General features: G+C 38.7%; 1 protein-coding gene across 2 annotated transcripts in view; it reads left to right on the top strand.

Annotated features, from left to right (window-relative positions):
• Positions 1–19,240, top strand: part of AMMECR1 (AMMECR nuclear protein 1) — a 93,143-nt gene that overhangs the window by 38,750 nt on the left and 35,153 nt on the right. For both annotated transcript variants that reach the window (XM_039387826.1, XM_027716554.2), the window contains exon 3: positions 15,246–15,356. In XM_039387826.1, coding sequence (XP_039243760.1) covers positions 15,246–15,356 — 111 coding nt within the window. The remainder of the gene's footprint in view (positions 1–15,245; positions 15,357–19,240) is intronic.

The following is a 19,240-nucleotide window of genomic DNA, read 5'->3' as shown; positions in this document are numbered from 1 at the left end:
GCTTGAGATTAATTCTAGGTCTTCCAGCATTTTGTTATGCTTTAGTATTGTTAGTGTTGAATAGCTGACTATCTTATGCAGCATATTTGTGTCCTGCAAGCCACTTGAATGACATTAGAGAACTGGAGTGCAGTTTCACAACCTGACTTCACTCACATACCAAACCTATTGCAGGCATAATGAATGCTGTGACTGTACTCTGCTTGTTTGGGGAAGTAATGTGAGTTAAATGCAACTTTTGGATGAGACTGCACGTCCATGGCAAACAAAACATCCTCGTATATGTGCCCCACACCCTCACTTGTACTACTTGCATTGATCAGTGTATGCTGGCGGTGCTGTTTCTGCTTGATAAGTCAGCAGCAGATACTCTGCTGCTTTTTGTTAGGTTATTTTTTTTGCTGAGTTTTAAGACTTTTTTTGCTGAGTCTTTTAGCATGCTAAATGCCAGAGCTGGCTTAAGGGATCGGATCTTCCCATGTGGTCTGGGGAGAGATGGGACCCTTGCAACCAGTCATTATTAATGACAGTAGAGAGAGTACTTGAGCTTCAACCTGATTTTTTTTTTTCCTCCCCCAGACTCACCTCAGTGACTTTTTTCAGCTTTAGCACCATCAGCAGGTAGATTGGTGCCTACAAGTACATCCAGAAGCTATGGAAGAAAAAGTAATCACATAATGACAGACTTTCTTTCGTGAATCTGCTGTTAGCAGCATTGCCAATTGTTTGCCCTACATCCAATTCCCCAGTCATCAGAACAAAGCTTACAGGCTGCTATATGAGGCTAAACAGGGTTATGGGATTTTTTTTTTCCCCTCGTTGAGTTCATCTGGGTGCATCACAGTGCTTTTAAGCACGTAGTTGCAAACATTGCAACGTACAACAAACCTTTGCATTGTGATTTTGAGATGGTGAAGGAGCCTGCAATATGTAGCAGAAGCATGTGCAGGTTGTCACAGAAAGTCTTGAGCCTCTTTTGGGTGGCTGAAGATTACATTTACAAATTTTTTTTCCGAATAATCCTGAGTGATCACTTCCACAAGATTATATGGTGTTCAGCCCAGATATCCAATGGGTCCAACAGCTCAGTCCCCAAATTCAGAGGAATTTGTAAGTTGGCACCAGCATGAGGGAGGGGAAGTGTTGTGGTCTTGGTAGGATTTTCTCTCACAGAAGGTGTGCATGCTCTTTGCAACAGACTGGTTATCTGTGTACAGCAGTCAGATCCACTGCCACTTTGCAGGGATGGAAATTGCATTTGCTTTTCTGTAGTGCCAGTCCTTTTAGGGTCTTTAATGTACCCTGGAGTTACACTGGCAACCTGTTGCTCAGCAGTTCTTCAGTGTCAGGTTTGGAGCTGTCCTGTGCAGGTCTGTGCTGGCCCAGGTGAACCATGTCTGATTTGTCCATTCAACCTCATGATTCCTCTGTACTTAGTTCAAGTTGACCTTGTCCCTCTGACCTATATACCATAAAGATAAGGTGTGAGTGTCTCCCCAGTTGCTTCACCAGTAAAGACTGGGAACAGTGTTCCACTGAGCTTCTCTGCATTGGTGCTGTGTCCCTTTTTCATCTTGGTCTGGTTTTTCTAGTTAGTTTCCTGCTTTTGATGTAGTTGAATAACTTTGCAAGGTGCTACCCAAACATATTAAGTTCTTTATTTACTGTTTACTTTTGACCTACCATCTGTTTTGTAATCTCTTCTGTTCTCATTAGGCAAGCTTTCTGTTTTTAAAAGCTGATCTCTCAGATTTGCTCCCTAACTTCCCCATTCAGTCATGCAGGATGTAGGCTTTTGTTGCTGGGGCTGATGTGTCCCTTGGACTGCTTTTGTTTTCTTTTCTAACTGTGATGATGTTTTACCTGATCTTTTAATACAGTTTTGTCTGCTTTTGTTGCTTCCTCCACCCTCCACCCCCCTGCCCTTCTTAGGATTGTGTATGTTTAGGTTGGTTTGTTGTTTGGGTTGTTTTTGAGAGGAAATAGGTTTGGGAAGAATACTTTTTTTTTTTTTTTTACACTGTACCCTTAAAATTAATTATTCACGTGCTAAATAATTTTATGTCCCACTGTATTCAACTGCGATGTTGAAATATAATTGCATTGCAGACACTTATAAAGCAGCTTTCCTATCAATGTCCTTTAGCCAGGTCCTGTGTACCACTCAAAACCAAACCAAAAATGGCATCTTTTCAAGTAGGTCCTAACACTAATTTTCAAGGCAGAAGTCATTACATGGGAAAAAAAAATAAATCTCTGTATGCCATTCTGATGAGTCACAGGGTTCACGTTATATCAGGAGATTTCAGTTGCCCATTGTTACTACCTTTCTTAAACTTTATAACCTCCCTAAACTGGTAGTGCAGTTGATGCATCTTTTTTACTTCATTTTGCGACTTCTACCGTAAGTTCATTGGGCTTCTCTTCTCCTGTAATGCTTTATGGCATTAAATATTTGTATATCCTTTGCACACAGTGCCATTCCCCAGCTGCCTGTTGTTTGTCATTCCCATTGGAATTGCTGACTAAGCTGGTAAGCTCTCAGCATTACAGTGTATTGATTTGTCCTCCTTCTACCAGGTCTTGGAGATGCTTGTTACTTCCAGGGTGTCAGGTGAGGCCAAGCGTTTGGCTTCCCATGTGTTACTTCTGAAATTCCCAGCAGTAGTGTAGAGAAGTGTTTGTTAGTTCCAAAACTCTTACTAGTCATGCCAGTCTGTCTGACTCTGGCATGACTTATGTGCATGCCTAATAAGTTCTTCCTGTTCCCATCATGCCTAAATCCTTTCCCTCTGTATCACTGACTTCCCATCTCAACCTCCCTCTCAGGCCTCGCATGTGGATCTGGCAGCACTTGAGAAAGTAAAGCCGTGGAAATCCTGAATGTAATTCTGTCCATTGACCTCACCTTACTCACTAGAGAATCCATCCTGTGATTCCATATGCTACTGTTACTAGTGTCAGTTCAGTGGACTGCTGTGTTGTTTGGTTGGGTTTGGGTTTTGTTTTGGTTTTTGATTCTTTTGGGTTTGTGGTTTTGGGGTTTTTTTGCTGAATCACCAAGTAGTCAGTGGAGAAGCCCTGAGAGGTTGCTGCCTGTGCATCTGCTGGGCATTGTGCCAGCTGATTGTCAGATGTCACAAATACAGTGAGCTGCGTGTCTGGTGAAGTCATCCGATAACCCCACCTGCTTCTTCCTACTCTTAGTTCTGTCTCCTGCAAGGAGGATTCCTGGTTTGACAGGATGCAGAGGGTGGATTATTTCAAAGAGATTAGCTCTGACCCAACTTATGTCCACGTGGAAGCTAGAGATGGCAAAAGACATGATGAAGCATGGGAGAAAAAACAAGCAGACTACATGAGAGCGCCTTTTTCAGTGGCATTGCTAATTATTGAGTATAAAACTGCAGTGAGGTTCATAGGAAGCAATGGAGTTTTTGAAAGTTTTTAGATTTGTTTCTTCATAATGAAGGCATAACCCTAAACTTGTCAAATAGAAAAAGTGCATTTTTTGGAAGCATTTTTTTCTATTTTTTCAAATAGAAAAAGTGCATTTTTTGGAAGCGAAATTACTGTATTGCAGACAACAGCTGTGTGTCTGTGTGAGGTTGTGTTTGGTAAGAGACCATGAAAGAGCTGATGTTGCCAGTGAGGATCCACTTAGCCCTCTATGTTGTCTCCCAGGGATGGCCAATGGCAGATGCTATTGGAAGAATATAACAGGGAAAGCCTGTGAAGATGCTTCTTTCACTTCCTATACTACAACTAGTGTCTTTGTGTTTATGGGTTGTCTAAGTGTATGGCTGGTGACAGCATGTAGTAACCTGTGTACTTGCTCTGAAAATGATGCTTTGTTATCTTGATGTCTGAGAGTAACTGAGGCACAGCTGCTGTGTTCTGAAAATGAGGCCTCAACCAGATACACTGGCTCTGTGTTACTGCATCCCCGTGTCACTGGCTGCAGTGTGTTCCTCTCCCCAAGGGATCAGTGACCAGTCATCTGCCCTGTCACTAACACACTCCTTTGGTCCCCAAGTGTGTTCTTGTTCAAGGTTAGCCTGGTTATGTTTACCTCAGGAGCAGTTTTGTTCTGTCTTGTGCTTTGCCTAATCTGCTAAAGCAGCAATGTGTCTGAAAGCTCCTCTGCTTTTTCCAGCAGTATAGACTGTTCTAATGAAAGTAATGACCTTTCTTTAATACTCTTACTGCTGTTCCTTGTTGTTTAAGCAGCACTGCGTGTTGTTTCTTCTTGTGAGGGCAGATATAAGCAGTGATCATCCTTACCCTTTTTCACTGCTGCACCTTTTACCTCTTCACTTTTTGAGCTGATGTCCCTGTGTGTGCTCCTGCACAGTGACACAGAGCAGAGAATCAAACTTGGTCTACATTAAACTGGCAAAAAGGAGAGAGATACTTTTAACCAGATCAGTTCCCCAGTCACACGTCTGTTGAAGAACAAGAGAGGAGGCTGTCAGGGGATGGGAGGTTGGGTGAGGCTGTTTTTGTTTAATCAGGAACTCTGAACTTCACTGTTACTCAACCCTCAATGCAGTCATTTGTTATTTAAGGGGTGGGAGGACAAAGAGAGATCATCGAGTTCATTTGAAGGCATGATATCCCTGTGTTCTATACCTGTGCTGACTGACAGATGTCTGTCTTACAAGCATCCAGAATGAATAGCAGACATTACTTTCAAACCGTTGAGAACTGTGGTTTTGAATCATTTTTGTCCATCTTAAAAGTGCTGTCTTATGTCTTTCCTGTATCAAAAATATAAATTCCATTTGACTCTAATTCCACACTGTATTTAGTCTGTCTTTGAACCCTTGTCTCACTGGTTAAATTACATGTCTAAGTTCTATACAAATAGTGCAGTCTAGAGTGCATTGATTTAATAGTAATTCTGGTGATCCAAAAGATTAATTTATTCCAGCTGTTGAGTTAGTGAAGTCTGAATTAGAGGGTAAATTCAGATTCTGCTGAGGCTTGTTTTATGGCTCCTCTTGCAACATTATCATGAGCTTCTTAACCACTTCCAAAATAATCGAATGTTTACTAGATTTTCAAAGTTAAGCATTTTTAAAATTCTAAAAATTTGAAAGTATACTCTAATGTATCTTGTTGAATGATTTGTAGTGTTTCAAGTCTCTTGCAAGCTACTGTTATGCAGTGGACCTTTACAATATGTAGTTTAAAATGAGAAGAAGCAATGATTGTTAAAGGAATGATTTTGAATGTTTGGATGAATTGCAGTCTCTCCTGTCAGTGGACAACTTGGCATATAAGTTTTGTAACATATTACTACTACTAAAAAATCCCATGTAGTTCCAGTTTTTTTCCTTAGGTTTCTTTAAATATTTCTCATTCCTTTGAACTAAGTTCCAGTTAAGCAGAGAACTCCCGTGTGTTAATTTCTCACAGACTTGGCAAATTATAAACTATTGGCATAAAATTTTTGTTCATCTGTTTATGTTGTGCCCTTAGGTGCTTATGTCTCAGCATGCATTGTGCATTTGGCAACTAACAGAAAGCATTTTAAAGGTCCAAATGGATGCCTTTATGACTGTATGCCTAGTGTCTTGTAGTATAAAGTGTCTGAACTTAATTAACAGAGTTATTTTCCAGAACAAATTGCATACATTGCATAGCCTGCTTCTACTCGTTGATCTAATATTTTGAAAGAACGTGTCTCACAGTTAACTGAAATTCATTAAAAAATAAGTTATGATTCCTCTGTAGCAGGAGAGTCCCAGTTATAGCTCTAATAAAATTTGGTGTGACCTTTTAATAACTGCAACTCATGGCTTTTGCTGATGGCTTGACTTACTGCTTCAGGTAATATTACAGCAGAACAAAAAAAAAAACAGTTTATAAAAATCCAGCATCCTCGTTGCTAATGGTCACAGGCAGTTTGGATAAAACTGTCAAGTAATCAGAAGGGAAAATTTAGTATCTTCATTGGCAATGAGAACAGACTCTCTTTTTTAAGGTAATATGTGTATACTCTAAAGGTAGGAGTACTTTGTTAAGCTGCTGTCTGAAATCTATGCAAAACAATATTCTCTGGCTCTTGGTTTGTAGTAAATATGCAGCAACTACTTGTGAACATGGAATTGTTTGCTCTCTTCAAAGAATGGAAATGATGCTGTGGCAGAAAGCTTCCAGACTTTTTAGTGCCTGAAGAATGCTTTTCTCTATCAAATTTCAAAACTAATTTTATGCCTGAGTCATTCTGCTGGTGATAGAAGGGGAAACGTTATACCAGCACCTCAAAACTAATGTTTGCTGCATTCTTGCTGGTGACTTCTAAGGACAGGCACATCTAGGAGCTGCAGCTGTTCTTATCACATCTCTTTAACACTCTCTTCACTGTTCTTTTATGGGTAGAAGTTCTGGGGACCTTATACAGCTTTCTAAAACATTTTAGATGTGATGTTCTTAAAACATTTTGGTTTGGATACATTCATGGAATTTTAGGAAAGGTTTCTGCTGAATCCTTTCAAAGCATTAATTGCAAAAAAAATTACCACTGAAAGTACTTTCACTGGAAATATTTTATCTCATTTCCAGTTTGTATCATAAACTATACATGAGATCTTCGATGGTATTGAAATTGTTTCAACTTTGACTTGCAAAGCTTCCAATGATATGTTTTTAGGGTGACTATATTGCACCCTTTAAAATGTTTTTCTTTAACATGGCTATCTCTAATTCAGAACTACTTGCTCCTCCCCAAGAGGAGATTCCATAGTGTTGCTTTGGGAGGATAAGTAGGGCCAGTCCCTGTTAATTTAAAGACTTGTTAGTTTAGTAATGTGGCTACATTTGGACATGGCCTACATGTGTTTTGAGCTCATTTTCAGATATGGGAGCCGCATGTGGTTTGAAGTTGCTCCCTTTCTTTGAAAATTGGGTGTGGAGGTGACTTTGGGTGGGACCTGTCTGGTTCGAAACACTTAAAATGCAGCCAAAGTTACTTGATGCAAATTATTTATTGGCTCAAATGCAGTATTTTCCTGGTGTTTCAGTCGACAGCTACCAAAGGGAACATAAAATAGTGTAATGTCTTCTGGGCAATGAGAAAGGTAGAAATATCCAAGGAGAAAATACCAACTTTGCTTTGTGAATAGTTTTTGTTAACAAACCACTAGTTTCAATGTATAATCTGAAGTTAGTTTGATTTGATTAGAAGAAGTCCAATGGATGACTAATAATAGAGGTATCAGGAAAACAAAAGTATATTTGTTCAGAACATTTAAATATGCCCCATAGAAAGTCATAATCAGGTGACTGCATATTCTGAAGTAATAACATTAGCAGTTTGTAATGACACTGAATTGATTTATTAACTTCATAAAGTCTGATTTTTCTGCTCTGGTTCATAATTGTGCAACTGGGGAAAAAGAATTGCTTAAGTAGGTCAGCATAAATGTGAAGAGTTTTATAATGTATATATATTGTTATATGATTTTATTAAACGTTAGAAATTATAGTGTCTTAATAACCTAGAATATGATGACACTTGTTCTTGGGTGCTTTTGACATTAGAGCAGAATTTTGTCTGAAATTACAGTCCTTACTCTGGATGCATTTAATAAGCATCTGTACTGTCTTGAAAGATTAAGCATTATTATGATAAGAGAAGTTCCAAAAAACTTTAAACTTTGCATGTCAAAATCCACTTTCTTGTAATTTTTGTCATTTTTTTGGGGAAATGCTGAAGGCTCCAAAAGTTTTAATCAAAATGATGGTTCCAGACTTCATGAAAGCAAATAGAGATTCATTTAGGGAGAAAGTCTTCAACCCTCACTGACTTGAAATGGGCACGTGGAATGCAATGACTTGAATATTACATTATTTTTTCTCCCCCCCCCTTTTTTCCAAGTTGGGTGCAAAGGGAGATAAAGTGTGAGGAAGGTAGAGGGAGGACAGAAAAGGAAGAGGAGATGAAAGGATTGAGGGAATGGAAACAAAGGATAAAAACACATGAAATACAGAAACAAGCAGAATGGGCAGAAGAATGAATTTTGAAATGTAATGAGTTCAGAGTGTGATGGAGACAGGAGTACACACTTTGCAGTACCTTGCCACATCTCAAATTGTGCGAGGCTGGTCGTGCTGATCAGAGGAGTGTTCTGTGCTGATGGCTCTGTCACAACACTGTGTACAGTTCAGCAGTTCCTGACCGAGTGCTTAATAAGAGCCAGAATTGTCTAGGCCAAGTGCAGAGCCATCCTATCTGCTCCCACACATATGGCACTGTGCTGCTCAGATAAACATGCTCGCCTCAAGTAGCTCAGGGATGTCTGTCTTCAAGCTGTGTTGCTCCATCTAGACCTGTGCTGAGAGACTTGTAGGCACCTTTAACAAAAAGAATTACATATAAAGCAATAAGCCTTTTTTAAAAAGCACGGCTGGTAATTTATTGTCTTTAGTAATTGATGGTGTTGAAATAGAGATGAGTGGTTGGTTTTGAGGAGTAGGTTTGTATGTTTGCCCTGCTGGTCAGGACTTGGATAGGATTAGCAGAAGTTTACAAGATAGAAGGCTAAACTGACTAAAGTCAGAGGTAAATATGGAAGAGCAAGGGATCATGGTGTGCATGATCACAGAAAATACTGTGATAATACTCTGGTGAGGAGCCTTGGCATCACAAGTGCTGTGTCTTAAGGAGAATGTAACCCCTCGTCTCATTCTGGTAGTTCCATTCTTCCTTGATATCTTTTGTTATTTAAGACTAACAGACACATTCTACTTGGCATTCAGAGGAAGGTGAAAAAACTCTTCTCTTTCCCCACTGTTCTTTCACTTCCACAGTCTTTTGAAGGAGTTATGAATTTTCCATTTTATTCCTTCTTGCTTTTTTCTTCCTCCTATCTACTCTCAAATCGTGTCCTCCCCTCCCTGTTTTGTGTGGGTGACGGCTTCATGCCACTGTTCTTCATCATTGCAAAGAGTATTTTCAGTTTGAAATGACTAATGGTTTCCCCGTTGCATGGATGATTGTGACAAGAAATAGTAAACATAAAGGCTGTGCTAACACTGCTGTTGCTAAGATCTGCAGCCAAGGTGCTGGAATAACCTTGTGATATTGCATTGGCTAATTCTTGGGTCATACTTGGAAAGCTTTCTTCACAGCTGTATGGGTTAGAAATATTTTTAAGGCTTGATTTTTTTAATTTTCTTTTTTATTATTATTTAAAAAAACCCCTTCTAAATTAAAAAACAGAGCTATGCCTATATTCTCTCTGACCTAACTGCATAGGATCTGTGTTGGATCTTTACTTCAGCTTGATCTTACTATCTTGGAGATGCAGATGGCTTTAGTGACTAATGTATAACCCCAGGGGCTGATGCTCTAAAGATACTCAATTCTAGATGACTTCAATTAACTTAATGATTTAGCACCTGATTATCCACATGTATAAACCTGATACCTACTGATTAAGTTATAAAACAGCTTGATGACTTGGAGTTTGTGGTAGACAGGAGCTGTGGCTGTAGTTTGAAGCAGTACGAGCTGCTGAACTGGTATGTCCTCTTGGTTAGTGTGTGCATACTCAGCTGTGTGTCTGTGCAGGCGCCCTGACACATCAGTCCATTGTACAGACTCAATTTATACCTAGTTGAAGTTGTAATTTTGGGAATTTGGGGAAGAAACATTCCAGTTGAGAGGAAAACTCAAGTGTCTCCCCTTAAAACTGAGATATATAGGCCTAAAAATTCATCAGTAACCCTGGGCAATGAAGCGAGTAATTAGTTCATCTGTAAGGAAGATGCAATCCTGAGGAATTTCCAGGTGCATTGTGACCTGTAAGTGCTGCAGACTAAGTGCTTTACTTTGCCACCTGTACTGCCCTGAAGAATATCTCTGTGGAGAATATAATGATTTCGAAGGTTGTTTCTTGAAAGTGCGTCTGAGGAACTGTAAATACTCAAATCCTTTTTTAGCAATGCTAAATAAGCCTACATAACCAACGTGTGTGATTTCTGAGGCGTTCTGGATTTTGTTACATGTCAATATTTATTTTAGCAAAGTGAACAGCAAACTTTGGAACATATGTCATAGAAATTCAATTTGTTTCATGAAGTTGATTGATTGTCTTTTGGGAGTTGGAGGTAGAAGGTACAAAACAACAACTCTTTGTCATTTGTTTTGACATTTTTGTCGGTACTGTCTGAACATACCTAAAATTTCTTGTCATCCCCTTAAAAATTGTTACTTGTACCTTCTCTTTTCTGGAATGCTGCCTATGCTGCCTGAGCTCCGCTAATACAGTGTACAAGAACAGCAGCTCTGCTGCAGCTGAAGAAGCAGACTCATCATCTGGCTCTGTTTGTGAATTTACGTCCATTTTTAAAAGGAATTTTGAATGTGATCTTAATTAAGGTATTGTAGGTTCACTTCAGACAGTGACCTACCAGTCAGCAGTCCTTTTATTTTTAACCCTGATTATACTGTTGTTTAAACTAGGTACTCTTAAAATAGTAGCTGCTTTCTGACCTTCCTTAAGATTAGCTGCTTAGGTAAGCAGAACTTGCTAACAAATTCACACCTAGCAGCTCAGGTTTGAGCCTGATCCCTCTAGGGCATGTGATGATTTCAGAAAAACCACCGAACATACTGAGTGTGTTATATGCCTAATGACAGAAATCTCTGAATGTTTGTTTCTGAAATACAGTAGTTGGAAGAGTTGCTCATTTGATCATTTAGTCCTGAGAGCATATTCCTGAAAGAATATGCTGCACCCTCAGAAGTAATTAATAACATTTTCAGTAATTGTATAGTATTTTAATTCAAAAATTGCAGATCTTCCAGCTTCTGAAGGCAGTAGGTTGTAGTGTTTGGTTTTGGATTACCACATATTGGCCATAATGAACCTTCTTCACTGACTAAACATGTTGAAGGCATAGTGCAGTATAGACTGGTTTTAAGAATCTCAGCATGTTTCCCCCATGGAAGAAGAATGTTATCACAGAATATACTTCGTCCTGTTCGGGGAAATTTATAGTTGATGTGTTCCAATCTTTATGGATTTTGCTGGATGACATTATCCTAGTAAGTTGGGTTTCTTGTGTATATATGCACAGTTGGACACAGGCAGGGAAATGGATTTAAGACACTTTACTCAGTACCTAACTCTTTTTTCAATTGTGTAAAACTAGTCAAGCAAGTTGTGCTTTTATTAACTCCTGGCAAAATATGTGTTAAATGGCACTGCAGTGGAAAAACTAACTTTTTGTTTGCATCTAGCCCAGGAGACTCTTTATATTGGCTTTCAGAATAGGAAAAATATCATCCATGGGCTTCTCTAAATTTTCACTTCAGAGCCCACTTTGAACTTGAGATGAAGAAACTGGTTTCTATTCTTGAATCAGAAAATGTCGAGTAGCACCTAGAACCTCACTGAAGCTACTCAGTCTTAAAGTCCTTGAAGCAATAACTAATTAATGTTTTCTGATCCTTCAAATGTGGTCAATACTACATATCTCTCTTTCTCTATTCAATCCCATAATTCTGCTGCATAGAAGGAAACATGCAGAAGTGTCAGATGAACGTGGGGTTTTCAGATTTTTTAACTTTTTTTTAATCCTGGAGGTTTTTAATGACCATTTTCTCTCCCACAGTTTAACACACAGTTTCAGGTGTGAATTGTTCTCTTTGTTCTCTTACGTTTCATCACACAAAATCAAAGAGAGTCAGCAGTGAACATCAGGAGGCTGTTTGGTCTCATCTCTTGTTAAAGGGTTAATAAGTTTACAGCACTCCAGCCCAACAGGCTCTTTGACTCTTGTGAGATATGCAGGTTCAAACTTCTTTAAACAAAGAGAGGACTCAGATCTCCAGCAGGCCATCATCCTTGCTGTACATCATTGGATAACAGGGGACTCCCAGCATCGCATCTGCTGCCCCTTCTGCTTTTTACTAAAGATTTTTAGGTCTAACAATATGTTGCTCAAAAACCCCCCCTCCTTTTTATTTTAAGAAAAACACATGAAAATAAGAACTTTTTCAGGTTGAAAATGTACCAATTTCCTTATATGTTTTTGACATCAGTATCTGTGGAGTTTGGCACCTTAGCCTCAGATTTGCAGTTAAGTTAGATAGCAAGTTTATTTGTGTGTTACTGGCTTTAAAACAAGAAAAGCACTGCGGGCTTGAGGAAGATAGGCAAGCAGCTGAAACCAAGGATACCAGTAAAAAGTAAAAGAGCATCACTAGAAAGAAAAAGATTCTTTTCTCTGCATAGCTTGTCTAGCTTCTTTGAGCAGGTTTCCTATGGTCTTTGTTTAGTGTAAGACTAGAAATGCTCTGTAAAGGCTTGGACTCGACATTACGCTGTAAGAATACTAAAATGTAGAATTTGGTGTTTCTAGTTCAAGAATGGAACCAATCAGTGCAGGTACAAGACCCTCCTGTGTAATTCTGCCTCCAGTTCTGGACGTGGGTGTTCAAGAAGGCAAATTTAAACCGAAAAAGTGTAGAGATGAGATGTGATGGTCAGAATGGAAAGGTCCCCTTTGAGAGGAAAGTGAATGAGCACAACCCATTCAGCTCAGCAAAGTGAAGTCTGAAGAGGCATATGAATTCTTTCTATAAATACTGTGGGAATAATCACCAGGAAGGGAAAGAACTATTTAAACTAAAGGACAATGTTGGCACGAGAATAGCTAGGTACAAGCTGACTGGGAAACCATTTCATCAGGAAATAAAAACAGTTGCAGAGATTCTGAACTTCAGAATTTTAAGGCAACTTTCCGATTTTCCGTTTTGGGGATTTTGTTCCCATTATTTCTACTTTTCACACATAGAATGTGGATCATTTATGAACAGAATTATATAACATAATTATGTAATTATTTCTTATGGTAGCAGGAGCCCTGAAGGGGCTTCTTGAGTCTTGAAGATTTAAGTCAGTGACTGTTCTGAACCTTTGGTCCACATTACGCTTTGAAGACATCTGTGATGGTAATTAAGTAATTCTGTTCAGTAGGCTTAGATCTTCTGTGCAGACATGCTGATACCTTTAGTGGCTCCTGGGGAGCAATACAGAAGTTGAAAGGTTGGAAAAACATCTTTAGTTAGAGTTTTTGGTGTATGGAATGTATGGCTGCCAGTGGTGGTTCATTTACCCACCTTAGTCTGAACATACCACTATTACAAAAGTGTATGCATATAACCTTTGTGTTTTCTGTTGCTACTCATTGACATGGACCTTCAAAGTATATGAAAATGTATTTGTAAATGCAAATACTATTTGACATTCAGTGGTGGTCTCTGGTCTTCTGTTGTCCTTTTAAAGCAGCAGTAATGCTGCATCCCAGAAGGAATTCAGTTTTGACAAGAAAGTAAATGTGTATAGGTTTCCCTGAATTACAGCCTTCCACTAAGTGTATTACAGCTAATAAATCTCATAATCCAAAGGTAAAGGTCAAGAGAATAATCCTAAAGTCCAGTTTGAATCTTATTCATGCTTGTTTCTGTGCAAGGGGAGTGAGTGTCTTCAGTGCCATTGCAACCTAATGATTTTGCTGATACCATTAAGGGCAACTAGGATACCTTTCTTGAAAATGGTAGTAAAATGCCACTTTTGGAGAATAATGTAATAGCCCACATTCTGCTAAATGTTAGGTAATGGCTTTATGGTCTTCAGTATTTATTAAACAACTTTAAAAAAGAGAGGGGGGTGGCAGTCTAAAAGAAATAAAAGGAAATCCAAAAGAAAACTATGACTTCAGCTTCCTCTTTTATTCATCATCATTGAAAGAAGGGAACTTGTCCAGCTTAATTGAGTAAGGAGGAAGTAGCTGTACCAGCAGGTAATAGCAACAGGTTTTAGAAGGTTAGGAGAGGACTGGATGCAGCTGCATTGGTGCTGTAGGGACTGAGGGACATTTCTTTTTCTGCCATCACATGATGAATATCTTGTGCCACACCAGACAAAGTGAATGGAATGGAAGGATAAAAGGGATAGCGGCTTCTCCTTGAGAGTCCAATACTTCACACACTCCCAGTACAATTTCACCCAGCTCTGTTATGCTGTGCAATTGTGCAGTGACTGATCTACTCATATAATAAAGCTCCTAGCCTTAGTATGTTTTTAAAATCTCAGCATAGCTGGAAAGGGCGGTTGTGTTTCACAAAGCAGAGAAACTTGCAGAATATATTTTTACTGATCCTTCAGATGAGGAGTCGGACAAGGCAGTTACCAAAGGTTGTCTTTCCGTGCAGCACTGTTAATCTTACAGTGCACTGTTGTAAATCTACTCATTATTTGCAGCTGATAGATGTAACAGAAGATGATTCTTACTTTTTGATGTGGCCAACTTGATTTTTGTGAATTTGTGAATTTTTGACTCCATTAATGCTTCTGTATCTGCTCCCTTCCTTCAGGGCACCTGTGTGATATTTGTGTTTGCTTTGTCTCCTGCTTCTCAGCTGCTGCCCTGAGGTGGGTTACCTCATGTTAGACCTCTTGGTCTTCACAGCAATGGCTCCGGGCTGTAGTAAGGAGACTGTGCAGGAAACAGCTATAAAGAAAACCAAAAGGGGTGTACATGTGTATGATGCTGAAGAGCAGTGCCTCATCAAATGGCTTTGGCAAGAAGTCAGCTGTGCATCCTTAAGTGTGTATTTGGTGGTCACAGGTGCTCAGAATGTCAGAGATGCACCTTGTTTCTGTCAGCTTTAGTGCAGTGGGGCTGTAGTCTTCATAGCAAGAGTTATAATTGAGACATGTTCAACTCACTAAGAGATTTTGCTCCACTCCTGGTCATTTTTAAATACTAACTTGGGGTTCATAGAGAAAATTCTCTTTCCTCAGGCCGTTCTTTAAAGAGTGTTCCTAAGTTTTCTTGTCTTCCAAGGATTTCTGTTTCTTGCCAGCAGTGTTAAGGACCAAAGTATTTGTGTTCAGAAGGAGGGATGGGCTAGTGTGACAGGGGTATTTTTCCCTTCCATAAAGGGTTCCTGATGTACAGGTCTCTTAAGGCAAGGCTTTTCCCATTCACAGGAGAAGGTTAATGAGGGACACTGAGCGTATCAGATCTGTTACCAAGAGCTTTCATTCTGTTCGTAAACTATTCCAGTAATCTTATTTTCTATTATATCACATGATATAATAGAGTTGTTTTAGAGATTTGGCCCCCCGTTGCCTGAAATGGAAGGGCACTGTTGCTGAAATTTCACACCAACTGTCAAAATTGCTTCTGTGATCATGTCTCTTTTTTCCTCCCTCAAACAGCCCACTGTTTGTAACGTGGAAGATCGGTCGAGATAAGCGATTGCGTGGATGCATAGGTACTTTTTCCGCCATGAACCTGCATTCAGGACTCAGGGAGTACACACTTACTAGGTAAGATTTTGTTTTCTGGAGCCTTGACTCATGTATTTAACTAGTCTGTTGAGGAGATGATAGGTGTGCTTTGGGTTTTTTGGCTGTGTCGTGTACTGATCAACGAAAACCTGTGTGTCCTTTTGATGCCAAGTGTATTGCCTGGTTGGTTGAGTACTGGTGCCATGAGGCTATGCTCTCAGTTAAAAACCATAAGTTGAGCCTATTTTCTTTTTGTTGGTCTGGAAACTACTCTCTAGTAACTTATTGTAACTGACTATTATAGTATTTTTTCCAGTGTTCAGACAAATTTTAACCTTAATAGTTAATGTCAGGGCAGAAGACCAGAAAGTCAGATTTGGGGATTATCCTATTCAGGCTTCTAAAACAGCAGGTATTCTCACCTCTTCTCCATCAGGTGCTTCCAATCAGCTGCAGTTAATTTAATGCTACAAATTTCCATTACATGTTACTCTTCAGATACATCCCAGCCCCTGAGTGGGAAGCTTCTGGATGAGGGAGGTAAGTGATGATAATCCTTCACTCCCTGGCAGCATAATCCTTCATTTTTTGATCTACACCTAAATTCATTCACCTTAATATTGTTCCATTTCCTTTGCATAGAGTGAAAACTAATCAGTTTATCACTAGAGCTAGTAGCAAGCTTTCTACTCGTGTTTTTCTAAGAGTTTTCTTAAGTTTATTCTCTAAAGAATCAATGGAATTTTGTTCCTCTCAGTTAAAATAGACTTCATAGTGCTTTAAAATAGAAGCTACATTCTGGCATGTGTAGACCTCTAAAATTGTCATCACTTAAAATAATTAGTGCTTCCAGATCACTCTAGATTTGAGGCTTTCCTCCATTACAGGATCTTCTTCTTTGCTGTTAAAATGCCTTGTCAATCCTAGTATTAAGTAATATTAAAATGGGACATGTTCTTTCTTACTTATCTCCTTAGTTAGTTGCAACTTGAAGTTCATTTCATGCTTCTCTGCTCAGCTTGAAGAAATCAACTGCTCATCTCCTGGAGTCCTTGCAGACTTCTGAAAGACCTAGTTACCTTTATTGTGTTCAGTTTATTTATTATTTGTTCTGGAATGTTTCTGCTTGTGTCCTTTAAAACCTCAGCAATCAAAATGGTCAATGAGAAAATCTCTTAATAAAATTCAAAGCAATTTCTTTGCTGAAGGTTAAAAGTCTTAAAATCTTAACCATTAGTGAGCCAGACTGGATGAAGGACAGCTTGCCCCCTGCACTGGAGAGCATTTCATTTAGATGTACCCTTTACAGTGCCTGATCAAGAACAATGAGCTTGTACAGAAAATTTCCCCCTAAGATTATGAAGAAGGTGATAGCCAAAAAAATAGTCTTTGTTCCTCATAGACTTTAATATTCTCACAATTCAGACAGGGCTGTACTCTTAAATATCTTTAAAAATGCTCCTAAGATTCCTGTCACTGCATTCTGACTCTGAAAACCGAATTCAAAATACATGAAAAGTGATAGAAATTAAAGGGAACTGAAATATTTTCAGTGCAATATTTAAAGGATGACCACGTGCCGTGGAAGTTTATCCTAGGCTATTCGGAGTACAAATAGTTTGGTAACTTTCAAGATGAGAAAAAAATGGAACTATATACCAACCTGCTTTTCAAAAATCTTCATGAGAACATAGGTTGTCTTAAAATTAAATACTATATTCGTGGCATATTGGATTTTGTTACCTTTTATCAGGAACCCTTTTTATGGCACCCAAAACATTCCACGTTGTTTTTTGAAACAAAAGCAAACAACCAAACTTCACGTATGACCACTGAAATGTAAAATTCATATCTGTAAGTATGGAAAAGGTGTTCCCTTCTATCAGTCATTATTTAAAAAATGAAAGAGAGGCTTACCTGTGATCAGCTTCCTTCATAATGTTGGTTGTTTCAACCACCGAACATTTGAGGAATAACAGAAGCACCTTTGGAACATCTGTGAGCTTTCAGAGTTCAGAGCTTGACAGGCCTCCTCAGGAGGGATCAGAAACTAGGACATTATAGCTTGATCCTGGAGTATGCGGGCAATAGGCTCCTGCAGAAGACATGAAAATTCCTGAAAGAGGAAAACTTCTTCAAGGCAGAAGTTAATCAACAAAGTAGGTAGAATGAGAATGGACTTCTACTTCAGAAAGTGGAACTTGACCAAAATTTTCAGTCGAGGATACAGGCAGATATTCTGCTGCCTTTATTTTCCTTTGACACTGGGAGGCACTTTTCTTTGGTTATTTTGAAGATACAGCGTGGATAAACAGAACTAGGTTGTTTGTCTAGTTCATTCTTATCTTTTTCAGCACCTCCTGTGGAATTGTGACCCAGCTTTCAGTGAGTAAAACGGTACAGAAGAACAACTGTTCATAAATGCCCTGGCGCTTAGCGATCAAAATATCCGCAATTTCCTTCACACATAATTTTATTACAAATATGCTGAATAGTCCTTAGGATCACAATAAATGAATTTTTCTTTATTTCTAGTAGTGGTCTCTGGTTGTGTATTGTATACAGTGTATAGCATACACATCTCTATCTGCATACAGTAGTGTAGTTTCTTCAAAGTAGCACAAAGATAATTCCTTGAGGAATCTGAAGTGAACAATTTCTTTCTTGGGACACCCCTGCCCTACACTTTTTGGGGTCTGTAAACAAAAATGGTGATGATTTGTAACCATTTTACGCTCTGTACGTTGTCATGTGGTATTGCCAGTATGTTACAAACAGGAAATTTATGTGGAATGATTCATCATTAATTGGATGCATCTGCCTAAGTTGTGAGGAGGGATGAGAATACCCATAGTAAAAACACTAATGCTGTATCCTAATAAAATCTACATGTTAGAATTTGATTTTCTCTGCAGTTATATCAGTGAAACACAGGGGAAAGGGCATGTATTATAAAATCTTCTGCATAACTTCATGAAAAGATAGATTTTGATGTAGTGATTTTTATTTGCTTTTACTACGAGATTAGTTGGGTAACAATCTAACCATGTCCAAATGTTACGCAGTGTTGAATATTGCATTTAGAATGTAGAAAATTTTACCGTGGGCAAAATAGTCTTTTAGACTGTGTTAATTGAATATCCCGCCTGAATGCGTAAAAATAAACCAATCCAGATTATGAAAATACCTTATGTTTTACAGCTTCTTCAAGAAAATACACTGAACTTGGAAGCAGGTTACCACAGAAATTCATAACAGGTTGATAAATTACTTTTTCATGTATTCTGTACAGCAGTAAGACTTAGGTTTTGGCATTGAAGTTTTAAACTCCTGCTCTCATACATTTGAGAAGCTGAATGAAATGCTTTCATTTGTTCATTTTAGTTTTGGTTTTCTACCTATTTCATAGAATTTAAAGTCATATTTTATGACTAATGGATGTAACAAGTCTAGGTGCATAAATTTTAACTCTGTGCTGGTTTATGCTGTCAAGGCTAGAATATCTATTTGGGGAGGGAAATAGTAGAGAAGAGGCAGATAAAGGGAGATGTTACACAACAGAGCCTCCTGTCATAGGAGAAAGTAGTAAAGAAAAATTGGAGCAGTCCAAGGCAGAAGTGTATTAGGCTAATGGCTGAAAACTGGATTTAAATCTTAAAATAATATGTAAGCCACTCTCCTTTAACTAGCATAGACCTGTCTCTACTGACTACCTGATGTAATCAGTCTTTTTGTTGTATGTTCTACTTACCACTCCACCTGAGGGAAATATGACTGCTCTCAGACATTCAGCCTAGATGTGGTTGATCAAGAAAAGAAAACAAAGAGAAGCTCGGGATGAGAATCACAAGATTGAAGGAAATGAAACCTGCAAGCCAACTTTCTCATAACTGAATTTGGGTGTACATTCCATATGAGGATTT

This window comes from Pipra filicauda, unplaced genomic scaffold, assembly GCF_003945595.2.
Source record: "Pipra filicauda isolate LSUMZ 115617 unplaced genomic scaffold, ASM394559v2 scaffold58_size5111680_pilon, whole genome shotgun sequence".
Lineage (NCBI taxonomy): Eukaryota > Metazoa > Chordata > Aves > Passeriformes > Pipridae > Pipra > Pipra filicauda.
This window is presented reverse-complemented; position numbering and strand designations above follow the sequence as displayed.